The sequence below is a fragment of the Onychostruthus taczanowskii genome, unplaced genomic scaffold (assembly GCF_017590055.1).
Source record: "Onychostruthus taczanowskii isolate IOZ18803 unplaced genomic scaffold, ASM1759005v1 scaffold197, whole genome shotgun sequence".
Taxonomy (NCBI): domain Eukaryota; kingdom Metazoa; phylum Chordata; class Aves; order Passeriformes; family Passeridae; genus Onychostruthus; species Onychostruthus taczanowskii.
Window position 1 is genome coordinate 721,204 of NW_024499206.1, and position 13,096 is coordinate 734,299.

General features: G+C 49.5%; 1 protein-coding gene and 4 non-coding genes across 5 annotated transcripts; all 5 read right to left on the reverse strand.

Moving 5' to 3' along the window:
- Positions 1–642: 642 nt before the first annotated feature.
- CWC25 (CWC25 spliceosome associated protein homolog) lies at positions 643–11,778 on the reverse strand. Its single transcript, XM_041402322.1, has 10 exons — positions 8,403–11,778; positions 7,735–7,907; positions 6,739–6,969; positions 5,501–5,570; positions 4,844–4,971; positions 4,563–4,632; positions 4,010–4,167; positions 2,609–2,695; positions 2,102–2,263; positions 643–1,351 (listed from the first exon to the last, which is right to left on the reverse strand). Exons 1-10 carry the CDS (start codon positions 8,418–8,420, stop codon positions 1,237–1,239), a joined length of 1,212 nt encoding a protein of 403 aa, XP_041258256.1. The 5' UTR covers positions 8,421–11,778; the 3' UTR covers positions 643–1,236.
- TRNAC-GCA lies at positions 9,847–9,918 on the reverse strand. The gene has a single exon. It is a non-coding gene; the product is annotated as a tRNA-Cys (tRNA).
- On the reverse strand, positions 10,937–11,008 carry TRNAC-GCA. Its single transcript has one exon. It is a non-coding gene; the product is annotated as a tRNA-Cys (tRNA).
- Positions 11,779–11,876: 98 nt separating the features above from the next.
- On the reverse strand, positions 11,877–11,948 carry TRNAC-GCA. Its single transcript has one exon. It is a non-coding gene; the product is annotated as a tRNA-Cys (tRNA).
- Positions 11,949–12,370: 422 nt separating this feature from the next.
- On the reverse strand, positions 12,371–12,442 carry TRNAC-GCA. The gene has a single exon. It is a non-coding gene; the product is annotated as a tRNA-Cys (tRNA).
- Between the last annotated feature and the right edge of the window lie 654 nt (positions 12,443–13,096).

Genomic DNA, 13,096 nt, shown 5'->3' on the forward strand with positions numbered 1-13,096 from the left:
CCCCCCCGCCCGCCCCCGCGGTGGTTCGCTCCGCCGCGGCCGGCCGAGCCCGCTCCGGCCCCGCGCCGAGGAAGCGCCAAGATGGCGGCGGGCTGAGGGGGTGGGGAGCGGGAGGTGCCATGTCCCGCCCGAGCGGGGGAAGCGGCGGGCGCTGGCGGCGGGAGAGCGGCGGCTCGGGCTGCGGCAGGAGCGGGGAGAGCCGCGGCGCACATTGGGCTGTGAGGGGGAACAATGGAGAGGGATAACGGATGGAGAAGGAGACAGAGGGGGAAAAAAGCCTCCTTCCTTCCTCCTCCTCCCGGAGATGGTCTCGCCCAGTCGGTGTGACGCGCCAGCAAGGGCCACGCCCCGCTGTGAAAGGGCCAATCAGCAGCGAGGCGGCTGGAATTATGAATGGGCTGTTACACACGTCACGCGCCACCGTTTAAAGGGCCCGCGGCTGCTTGGGGACCCCGCCGGGACCCTCGGGGGGACAACGGAGACCCCCCGGCCCCGGGGCGCGGCCTGCGGGCTGGACACAGCCGGGAAGGGGCTGCTGCGGCCTCCCGAACCCTCACCGACCCTTCCCGCCCACAGCCAATCCAGCCCTGCCCCTCCCATCCCCCCAGAGCCACCAAGGACATTTAACAAACGACAGCGAAGTTTCTTAATTAAAAAGGTAAAATAAATCTACACTGCTGTACATATACACATTACTTACATTACAAAATCCCAGAGAAATGTTTGCTGTGTCAGCTATGCTCTACTCATTCCCCCTCCCCCCCCCCCCCCTCCCCCGAAACTGCTTTTTTGGGTCAGAGATCAATGAAATAAATCTGTGAGCCACCAAATGCCAGCCACAGACACCCCACTGTGGGGTGCGGGTGCAAAGGGTGACAGTGTGGAACAGGGTTCATACAGTTCTGTCAAATTCCATGCGATCACCTCACGTGTGGATCGGTTCTGCTCTGGATTTTAAGGATTAACAAAAATAGATCTTCAGCTCTGGCACAGGAGGAAGCAGTGACCAGCCAGCAGAGTCAGGTAATAACGTACAAAAGTGACACCAGTCAGGCGGGGAGAGGAGGAGAAGCTCTGGCAACAGGTTAGAAATGGAACACAAGGGCCCCAAACGCAGAGGGCTCTGAGGGCTCAGCTCCGGGATCCTCTCTGGGAGCTGGAATTGTTCCTGGAGGGCTCTCACCTCTGGGAACAAACATCCACTGAGCTCCTGCCCAGGGCAGGGCAGGACAGGCTTCACCTCTGCATAAAGTTCTTTTCCAGGGCAGCAGGAGTCCTCTGCAGGGAGTGGATGTTGCGCTTGACCCGATCCTCCAGGCTGGAGGTGGAGGCACTCTCCAGCTTCAAACGGCTGCAGGGAACAGGAGCAGAGACAGAAATCACAACCCTGACTGGAGGAGAGCAGCTTTCCACTAGAGACTGGATACTGGGATGGAATTCCTTGCTGGGAGGGTGGAGAGGGGCTGGGATGCAATTCCCAGAGAACCTTGGCTGTCCCTGGATCCCTGGCAGTGTCCCAGGAGCAGCCTGGGACAGGGGAGGTGGCCCTGCCACGGCAGGGGTGGCACTGGAGGGGATTTCGGGTCCCTTCCCACCCAAACCATTCCAGGATTCTGTGATTTTGTGATCCCAGCTCTGGGCAGCTTCAGGGCTTTGCTGCCATGAGCGCAAGGGATTAAATTCCCAACACAGACTGCAGTCCCAAAGATTCACAGGGACTTGCAGGCCTCAAACTCCCAAGCTCCCAAAACCAGAGAACTTCTAAATTATTCTTAATAAATCAATAAATATAACAATAAATATATATCAATAATAAAACAGATAAAGTAAAAGAAACATAATATATAATTTATAAAATTATTTCTAAATTAATATCTGCACATAGAACACTCCCAGAGTGGCAAAACATCAGCAATGCCCAGCTTGGGTCTGACTCCCAATCAGCAAGAACCATTTTTTGAGTTGAGGGGAAGATTTGGGAGCAGCAGCTCTGTCAGCCACAGGGGAGATGTGCAGTCCCATGGTCTGAACCACCCCAGACACCGAGGCCATCCCCCAGGAGCAGGATTGCCCTTGGATGAGGAGGGGGTAAAAGACTCACTGGAAGAATTTCCCATCCCTGGAGTCGAGTTTCTCCAGCTCCCTCTCCAGCTCCTCCTCCTTGCGGTGCTTCCTGAGGTTGTTGGCTCTCTCCTCCTCCCTCCACTTGGCATTTTCCATCATTTCCTGACGTTTTCGCTCCAGCTCCTCAGGAGAGATCTTCCTGTTTGGAGAGAGAGACACATTCCATAAAAGAGAGACACATTCCATAAAACCATTTTCACAACCATCACAGTTTGGCAGAGACAAAAATCTGCCCAGCTATAAATTAAAGTAAGGCACCTGCAGGAGTGAGACTAATTAAAAAAGCAAAATCAGCGATTGTTTAGTTGGGTTCTAAGAGAGAACGGAACCATCACACAGAGAACTTCCACCAGCCTTTAATATCCTAATGAGAACAGGATTTATTTTGATGCAAATATCAAAATAAAAGAGTAACTGAGGGTACAAGAGAGGCCAGCCCCAGGGGTCTGTCCCCAGCACAGGGACAGGACAGGGTCCCACTGACCTGGTGTAGCCCGGGGGGTGCTGGCGCCTGAAGCTCTTTTTGGGGGAAGGGCTCCTGGCTCTGTCCTTCTCCTCCCGGCTGCTGTGCCTGCAACCCCAAAATCGCCCTCATTAGCACCAAAATCCACATTTGTTATGATCTTGATCGCATTTATAAACACTTATAAACATTCCTGGGTGTTTTAATACATCCTGAGGCTGAGGTGGCTCCCGCAGCGGCAGCGCTGTTACCTGGCCACTCTAGGAACAACCCTCATCTGAATAAACTCTGAATCTACTTTTTAATTATTTCATCAGCAAACAACAAACCGCCTTTCATACTTTTATTTGTATTAAATAAAGAGAATTTAACAGCTCAGTGATCCATTTGAAGAGAACTGGGATTCTATCAACAATCGACAAATACCCGTTATTAGAATTTTATTAAATTAAGGCAATTAAATTAAGGCAATTGTATTAAATAAAGGCAATAAATTTCTGTAAAAATATATGTAAAAATACCTGTATTAAATAAAGGCAATTTAACAGCTCTGAATGATCAATTTGAAGAGAACTAGGATTCTATCAACAATCAATATCTGTTTTCATAATTTTATCTGTATTAAGTAATTTAACAGCTCTGAATGATCTGTTTGAAGGGAACTGGGAGCTCAAGCAAACCCCATTTACAGCAACACCTCAGGGGTATGACTGGAGAGGGTGTCCCCAGCACAAACTGGGATTGTCCCCTCCTGGGAGCACCCAGACAGCTGCAGGGCAGAAATGGGACAGCAGGGATGGGATTGTGTTGGAACCCTGGATGCTGAGAATTGTAAACTTTCTGTGCTGACAGACTCTGACTCCCAGGAGAACACTGCATTTGACCTGAGGCCGTGGAACAGGCTTCCAAAATTGATTGACAGCACTGGGATTATGGATGTGGAGTTGATTAGAAGTGTGTAATATCACAGGGTGGAAAACTTAAAGAGTCTGGGGTTTTAAAATATAGTAATAAATATGAAGCAAGATGGAGGTTTTAGAGCAGAGGCAGGTTGTTCTTCACCTTCTTCTTTCTTCCTTCTTCATGGCTTTGGCTGGTATTTTGTAACTGGGCAGAAAAGCCCACACTGCGGGCTTTGAGTGATCAGTTATTGGGTTAAAGGGAAAATAATTTAGGTGACATTTCTTAATTGGATATAAAAGATCTCGTAACAAGAGATAGTTGGCCATTTTCTGCCTCCCTAATGAGAGACTGCAGAACCCACCGCTGTGAGACTGTAGCACTGGTAAGAAACAGTACAGACCTGAGTCTGAACACAGCTGTGCTCTCGAGTGCCTTCAATCCCGACTCCAACAGAGACGGGAAAAAGGAAGCAGAGCCCCCACAGGACTGCAGGGAATTCCCGTGCTTTCCCCCACTCACTGTTTGCTGTGCCTGGAGGGAGATGCTGAGCTCCTCTGGGGGTTCCTCCTGCTGGAATGCCTCTGGGGAGAGCGGGACGGGCTCCGGGAGCACTCCCGGGGGGCTCTGTCCTGGCCCGGGGAGCCCCGGGAGCGCGGCCTTGCCTCGGCGTCCCTCACCTGGAATTCAGAGGGAACACGGCGTGGGAGCAGCCCCACACAGGGCAGAGGGGGAAGGTTTGGGGCTGGCACAGCTGGGGGAGGGAATTCCTCCCTGGGGTGGGATTCCCAGAGGAGCTGTGGCTGCTCCTGCATGCCTGAAGTGTCCCAGGACAGGCTGGAGCAGCCTGGGACAGCGGGAGCCCGTGGGACAGGATGGGCTTTGAGTCCCTTCCCACCCACTCCACGGATAATGAGGCGCACCTGAACAACCTTATCCCAAATTCCAAGCAAAAATCCGGAATAATTTGAATTTCAAGGCTTCGATGGCTCCAAATTGAATCTAAAATGTATTCATTCCTGTTCCAGCTGCCGCAATTCCCAAAACTTCTGGTTTTCCCCCTCCCAGGGTGTACCTGTAAGCCATATCCTGGGATTTTGGAAGGAGCAGCCTTCCAGGAGGAATTATCCACCCTCTTCTGAGACCTAGAAAGAAAAGAAAGTCCTTTTGAAGCAAGCAAATTGCCAAAATAAAACCATTTTTACCACACATTAATGATGTAAAACCAATGAAGCAACAATTTAACACACTTAATTAAAAGCGTTGATTAAAAAGAAAAAAAAAAACTGAGAGAGAGCAGGTGAAAAACAAGCAGGAATGGAGGTGGTTTTGGAAAAAAAAAAAAGTAAAACTCACTTATTTCTGGGCCTCTCCTCCTCAGAGCTGGAGCTGGAGCTGCTGGAGCTGCGCCGCCGGTGCTTCTTGTGCTTCTTCTTCTTCTCCTTCTTTCTCTTCCTCTCCTTTTTATCCAAACTGTTCTGCAGCTGCAAAGCAAAAAATTCCCTCAGGACCACAGGAAAGATACCAAATTCCATGTGGAAAAGCACAAAAACTGAAGCCAAACAAATCTTTAAAAATTATCTTTTAATTTAAAGACGTTTGCAGGATTTTTCTATTTAAAGGTATAAAAAAAGTCTTTGCAGTGTTTACAAGAGATGTATCTTCATAAATATGTAGAGATACTTATAAAAATTTACTGCCATTTATAAATTTCAAGCCAGAAAATCTCATTTAAGAAGACTTAAAAATTTATAGCAATTTATAAATGCAAATTTTTGATTATAAGAAAAGGGGAAACTACTCTTTATTTATAGCCATTTATAAATTGCAATGTATATATACATAAATTTATATGTACAGATATAAAAATTTAAATTTATAGGCATGTTAGGCTCGTTTAATGAGATTTTCTCTCTAAATTGAGGAGTTTAAGGAGCAAACAGAGCTCAGCTCCTTGTCCTGGACAATAAAAATTTTGATTTTTGCTCCTCCCCTACCTTGCCTCACACCTACCAAGGCTTTGATTTTCTTCATCTTCACTGGATTGTTCAAAACTTCTCTTTTCTTTTCCTCCTCCCTCTTCCTAAAGCAGGGGGTGAAAAAAAAATCAGTTTTTTAATCACATTTGCACAGAGAGGATCCAGCAAGTGCAAGCTCTAAAAACACAGCAAGCAGAAAAAAAGAGAAATGTTGTGTATTTAGCAAAACTGAGGAGGAGTTCCCCCTTTTCCTATAGGATAATATACATATTTATAGGATATATATTAAGATAGATATATATCCTAATACATATATATTAGGATATTTATAGGTTTTAGGATATATATTTATAGAATAATATAATATTTATAATCAATTTAATCGATCCTGTTTTTGATACAGGATAATATATATATTTAGGATATAAAGGATTTATATATATTAGGACACTTATAGGATATAGACATTAAAGGATATATATTTACAGGATAATATAATGTTTATAATCAATTTATCTGCTTTTGATACAGGATAATATACATATTTATAGGATATATATATATATATATTAGGACATGTATAGAACATATATATATATTAAAGGATATATATTTACCAGATAATATAATATTTCTAATCAATTTATCTGCTTTTGATACAGGATAATATATATATTTATAGGATATATATATATATTAAGACATTTATAGGACATATATATATTAAAGGATATATATTTACCAGATAATATAACATTCCTAATCAATTTAAGTGCTTTTGACCCAGGCTGATTTGTAACCAGTTTGGCTGTTTTTTACCCAGGCTGATTTGTAACTTGTGAAGCTGCCTTGTCTCTCCACACCTGATCATGAAGAGCGGGTCCTCACGGATCTTGGTGGCCATGTCCAGCACGGAGCTGGCCCCAGCCCTGGCAAAGATGGAGCCGGGCAGCAGCCCCGTGTCCCCAGCGCTGTCCCTGTCCCCAACCTTGTCCAGGATGAACTTGTCCACGGGGCGCCCCAGCAGGTACTCGTCCCTGTTCACCATCCCGCCGGGGCCCTGGTACATCCACTCCAGCTTCTCCTCACGCTTCCTGTGCCAAACAAAGAAGATATAGAACATATATATATATTAAAGGATATATATTTACCAGATAATATAACATTCCTAATCAATTTAAGTGCTTTTGACCCAGGCTGATTTGTAACCAGTTTGGCTGTTTTTTACCCAGGCTGATTTGTAACTTGTGAAGCTGCCTTGTCTCTCCACACCTGATCATGAAGAGCGGGTCCTCACGGATCTTGGTGGCCATGTCCAGCACGGAGCTGGCCCCAGCCCTGGCAAAGATGGAGCCGGGCAGCAGCCCCGTGTCCCCAGCGCTGTCCCTGTCCCCAACCTTGTCCAGGATGAACTTGTCCACGGGGCGCCCCAGCAGGTACTCGTCCCTGTTCACCATCCCGCCGGGGCCCTGGTACATCCACTCCAGCTTCTCCTCACGCTTCCTGTGCCAAACAAAGAAGATAGCAATATATTTATCTAATATATTTAATGGAATATATTTATTTATTCGCCCTTTATTCATTCTGCTGCCTGCAGGGCTTTGTTGGAAGGTGAGCAGGGATGGTTTGGGGTTGGAGCTGTGGGACACGGCCCCAAGGATGGGATCAGAGGAATGGGATTGTTCAGCCCGGAAAAGCTTTGGGGTGACCTGCTAGGAGTTGTTCAGTGCATGACTGGGGCTCCAGGAGAGCTCGAGAGGGATTTGGGCCGAGGGATAGAGAGACAGGACACAGGGAATGGATTTGAATTGAGAGAGGGCAGGGTTGGAATTTTGGGAAGGAAATCCTCCCTGGCAAGGAGGGGATGGAACAGAAACCCCAGAGCAGCTGTGGCAGTGCCCAAGGCCAGGTTGGACACTGGGGTTGGAAGCACTGGGACAGTGGGAGGTGCCCCTGCCACGGCAGGGGTGGCACTGGGTGGGCTTTGCTGTCCCTTTTGTCCCAACCCATCCCACGAGCAGCAGAGCCATTGTCCCCACAGCTCTGCCAGGGGCATGGGCAGCACCACCCCAGCCCCAGAGGCTGGCCAGGGCTGGCTGTCCTGTACTGTCCCCTATACAGTCCCCCGTGCTGTCCTCGTACTGTCCCCCGCGGTGGACATGTCACCGCATGGCGCCCGTGTCCCTGTGCAGTCACACGCAATGCCTGCGTCCTTGTGCCCATGTCCCTGTGCTGTCACACACAGTCCCCACGTCGCTGTCCCCTCACCGCACGGTGCCCATGTCCTCAGCGTAGCGCTGCATCTCCTCCCGCGCCCGCTCCTCCTGCAGCTCCCGCTGCAGCTCCTCGATCTTCTTCCTCTCGGCCTCATGCTTCTGCTCCGCCTTCCACACCTTCTCCACATTGCGCAGCGTCTGCGGGTGCCAGCTCTTCTTCAGGTTCTGCGGAGAGAGGGGATTGACACCGGGACTGGCACCGAGGGGCGGAGGCAGCCCAGCAGCGCCGGCAGCCGGGCCCTGAGAACGGAGCCGCGGCTCCCGCTGGCCCCGGGAGCAGCCTCAGTCCCGGGGCAGCCGCACATCCCGGCCCTGCGGCCTCTCAGCCCCTCCTCAGCCCCCCAGGACCCCTCCGCACTCAGGCCTCTCCCACAGCCCCGGCCCCTTCAGCACCCACTGACCCCTCTCAGTCTCCCCTCAGACCCCCCACGCTCCCCTCCCCAGCTCCCCTCAGAACACCCGAACCTGCTGAGCTCCCTCCCCCGGCCCCCCCTCAGACTCCTCAGTGCCCTCTCACTGCCCGCCTCCTCCCAGCCCCCCAACCCCCTTCACGTTCCCTTCTGAGCCCCCCAGTTCCCTCATTCCCCCCTCAGCTCCCCTGGCCCCTCTCAGCCCCCCTGGTTCCCTCATTCCCCTCTCAGCCCCCCCGGTTCCTCTCACCAGGTCTCCCCCCCCCATCGCGGCCGCCGGGCGAGGGCGTCCCCCGCCGCTATCGGGACAGGAAATACGTCACCAGCGAGTGCCACCGCTCGGTGTTCCGCGCATCTTCGTCCTTAGTGCGTCTCTTCCGGCGCGCCGCTAAGGCGGCGGGGAAGATGGCGGTGCGCAGTAGGGGCAGTGCGGGACGAGGAGGAAGAGAAAGAACCTGGGGGGAGGCCCCTCGGTACCGGGCCTGGGGAATGTTTTCATTCCTGTTCATGGAATCTAGAATGGTTTGCGTGGGAAGCGACCCCAAAGCTCTCCATTCCCACCTCTGCCATGGTTAGGGACACCTTCTGCTATCCCTGGTTGCTCCAAGCCCCGGCCAGCCCGGCCAGAGAATTCAGACAAGATCTGAGCCTGTTTCAAATGAGGCTGGTTGCAGCAATGCCAAAGAAACGCCTGGAAATGATGAAGTGAGTAATTCCAGAAGCACCCAAAGCCACGGGACGAGTCTGTCCGGCTGTGCCCGTCACAACGACGCGCGGAGGGGGCGGGCAGCGCCTCTGGCTCGGACCTTGGGTGCCGAAGCGCTCAGCCCCGAGTGCAGTGACGCACAGCCTGCTCCGGGGCAGAGCCCGGCCTGTGCCTGGGCTCGGTCAGAAGGATTTCCTGTGCCCGGGCGCATCAGAGTTGGCGATTTTCCGGAACAGTGTTGGCGAACCTCTCGGGATAGAGCCAGTGATGCCCCGGGATACCACCAGTAATCTCCCGGGATAACGGCCGTGATCTCCGAGGATAAAAGCACTGATTTCCTGGGATAACAGCCGCGATCTCACAGTTTGGAGCTTGTGATCTCCCGGGGCAGAGCCGGCGTCTCGCCTGTGGAGCCAGGGCGGGTTCGAACCCGTGTCGTTGCGGTTCCCAGCCCGGCGCGCTGCCCCTGCGGCACCCTCCCGCCGCGCCCCCCCGTGCCCCCCCAATCCCCGCGCCCGGGGCGTGGCTCCGGGGCAGCGCCGCCCCCTGCGGGGCCGAGGATCACGGGTTCGAGCCCCGGGGCTGCCCAGACGATGAGCTGTGGCATTGCAGCCACCCAGCCGGACCCAGAGGAGGTTCAGAGCCTGGAGGAAACATGTGATTGCTAGGAACGCGTTACTTACAGTCATTCACTGTGTAAATTAAGGGTAATTACTCCAAAGTGACTTCTAGAAATGTGTTGTACTCATAATGCACTGTGTCAATACAGGGCAATTACTCCAACAGGAAAAACTCGAGCTGCAGCTGTTGAGTTTGTGTGTTTCCTGCAGAACTCAGGAAAGCAGAGTGGCAAAGTGGGAAGTCAGGCTTGGCAAAACATCACCAAATGATTTCCAAGACCTCGGGGGGGTAAGAACGGCTCTCCGTGGTCTGTATGTGAGGAATTTGTGCAGGAAAGAAGGGTGTAAAAGCAGCAAAAAGAGAAAAGAGGGGGCACCTGGAGTTGAACCAGGGACCTCTTGATCTGCAGTCAAATGCTCTGCCACTGAGCTATACCCCCTGTCTTTACTCATATCAAAAAAAAGAATGATAAAAGCCCTTAAACCCAGCTCAGGTTTTGTTCCCACTGTGAGAAAATGTCCCAACCAAATCTGCACAGAAACAAATGTGTCTGGGCTTTGTCGCTGCCCCGGAAGTTGGATTCCTGTAGGATTTTTTTTTTTCTAGTGGAATGCTCAGTTTTTAATCCTGGAGTTGTCAACCCTTCATTGATACACAATACGGAAAATGAACACCACACAAGAGCTTTAGACATAAGACATAATTCCCTATTTTTGCCAGAAAATGCATTCTCATTAAGGAATTAAACTGTTAAGTGCTTATGTTAGTCATCATGCAGCTTGCAGGGAAAGTAATACTTTGCTAAGTAATCAATAGGATCAAATACTAGTCTTAACTTTACAAAAATTACCTACTTTATAAGATTTTCAAAGCTTTCAAAGGTCAGTTCTGCATTTATTTTTATTTAGGAAGAGATATCAGTATGTAAACAAGTAAACAAATCCATTCAAGTATTTCTTGTGATTTGTGTGAGTGCAGGCACAGACACTGGGGGTATAAAAAAGGAGGAATCTTCCTCATTTTTTTTTTCATGGAAAAAAGGGAGAAAGAGAGCACCTGGAGCTGAACCAGATGCCTTTTGATCTGCACTCAAATGCTCTCCCCCTGGCACATCATTTTTAGAAATTCAGGTTTTTCTCTCTGTGGGTTGGATCCCTTCCCTGTGCCTGCTCAAGGCTGTGCAGGGGGTTAAATGTGATAAATTATGAGAAATGATGTGATGGGAATTATGGAAAGTGATGGGAATTATGAGAAATTCTGGTAAATGGTTGCTCCAGAAAATTAAAAACAGAGAAAGGCATGCAGCCAGTGAGTGGTTCCTACCCTGCACTTTTCCAGGCCCTTGCTGCTCCCACCGCACATTCCCTGCCCAGCACAACCTCCCACATCCCACAGGACCTTCCCAAGCTTCTCCTGAAAGATTTGGGCAAAAGGAAAAGGAGAAAAAAAGCAAAAAGAGGGGGCACCTGGAGTTGAACCAGGGACCTCTTGATCTGCAGTCAAATGCTCTACCACTGAGCTATACCCCCTACTCTCCTGTCAGCAAAATAAAACATTTCAAGGATGTTTTTCCAAAATCCCTGAGTTTTCTCTTCCTGTGGATTTGGTTTCTGCAGAACCTGTGGGGTGGCAGCAGCAGCAGCCATGGAGCAACTGCACTCCCACATGGGGCCTTGGCCCAGTTCCTCCCCAGCTCCTTCCTTTGCTTCCTGGGAAAAATTCTGAGAAAAAAAAGGAAATTATAAGTGGAAAAATGATAAGAAAAGGGCCTCTCAAGATCAGGCCTGCTCTGTTATTCTGTCATTTCTCCTAAAGGAAGCTAACACCTTGCAGGTTCCCATGTGAAAGCAATCCTGATGTCAGCAGTTTGTTATCATAGCAACCTGTTCCTGGGTGAAAAAACAACTTACACCTGTATAAACTGTTTTTGCACCGTTAGAAAAATGAAAATTAGCTCTCATAAACAACTTTTCCTGCATGTACACACAGAGAGTTTGAGTGACCCATCAATACAGAATAGCAACTCCTTGCTGACCAATAACTGGCAAGAAAGCTGCTGACCAATTGGACTCACACACAAGGGCTGTAAAATGGTATAAAAATTTTATTAAATGTGTAAAATTGTATAAAATGTATAAAAGTAAGTTATGTGACTAAAGAATGGGCTTTCTCCACCGTGAAGAAAATGGAGTCCTGAGTGGTTTATTCCGATACCTTCCCAGTCTCAGTCTGTCCCCTGAGTGCTCTGAACCTCCCTGGAGTCTCTGACATTTTTTTCCTCCGGCTTCCATCTCTGTCTGCAGCTGGAAAAGGAATGAGCAGGAGAAGAGGCTGAGCTGCCAGCCCGGTGACCAAACCCCCCAAAATCCCCAGGGAAAAGCAGCAGAAAGAGAAAAGAGGGGGCACCTGGAGTTGAACCAGGGACCTCTTGATCTGCAGTCAAATGCTCTACCACTGAGCTATACCCCCTGGCACAGCTGCTGCACCAGGCACATTTAAAAACATTTATTGGGAAAGAAAAATCTTTTGATTTGCAGGGGTTGGATTTCTTCCCTTGACAGCTCCAGAGAGGAAGTTGGTAAAGCTACAGCAAGTTAAACGTGGTAAATGATGGTAAAAATTACATTTTCCTTACCATTTAAGAAATAAAATAAATCATTAAGAAATAAAAATCAATCCAATAACTTAATAAATACAATAAAAAACAAATTCTGGTGGTGATTACAGAGAATTAAGCACAGAGAAGAGCACAACCATAAAACTCTTCCAGCAGAGCCTCTGTTCCTTGGATGCTGCAGCTCAGAAACAACACCCCACAAGCTCAGAGCTCTCCATGGATTCTTCCTGTGGCAAATTTTGAGCAAAAGGAAGGTGGAAAGAGGAAAAAAAGGAGGGGGCACCTGGAGTTGAACCAGGGACCTCTTGATCTGCAGTCAAATGCTCTACCACTGAGCTATACCCCCTGACACAGCTCGTGTATCAAGAAAATGTAAAACCATATTTGGGAAAGAAGGAAGTTTTTCCCCCCGTGGGTTGTGCAGCCCAATGTCCCTGGTGAAGGTACAGGGAGATGAATGGGATCTCTGTCTGTGGATAGAAAACCATGTTGTGGCAGTTTTGTGTTCCCCTTGGGATGCCCTTTGCAGCTGCAGTGCGCCTGGAGCCCTGGGCTTTGTGGTTTTCAAAAGGGAAAAGTCCAGCTCTGTTTGTCAGCTGCTTGTGGCCCCGAGTGGATGAGTGGATGACTGCCAGCTCATTTTTCCACAGCGCAAGATTCCACGCAGACTTAAGATGCCTCCACTGCAAACTCAGGCTGCTTTGAGAGTCCCAAGTGCCCCCTTCAAACTGATACCAGGAACCTGGACTGGTGAGTTTTGTCTCTGAGGGAAAACTCCGGCATCGGTCTTCAGCTGCTTGTGTCTGGAGTGGATGACTGCCAGCTCATTTTTCCAGAGTGCAAGATTCCGCCAGTGTTAAGATGCCACCACCGCAAACTCAGGCTGCTTTGAGAGTCCCTAGTGCCTCCTGCACACTGGCACCAGGAGCCTGCTCATTTGTTTGCCATTGTTTCAGTTTCCCTGGGAAACAAAACTCCAGGCCAGGTTCCTGATGTCAGT

Excerpts from the sequence above, each read along its gene's own strand:
- CWC25 (XM_041402322.1), bottom strand. Across the intron at positions 5,571-6,738 it reads GACCCGCTCTTCATGATCAG|GAAGAGGGAGGAGGAAAAGA; the intron begins GTGTGGAGAGAC and ends CCCCTGCTTTAG. Across the intron at positions 2,696-4,009 it reads CCCTCCAGGCACAGCAAACA|GCACAGCAGCCGGGAGGAGA; the intron begins GTGAGTGGGGGA and ends TTGGGGTTGCAG.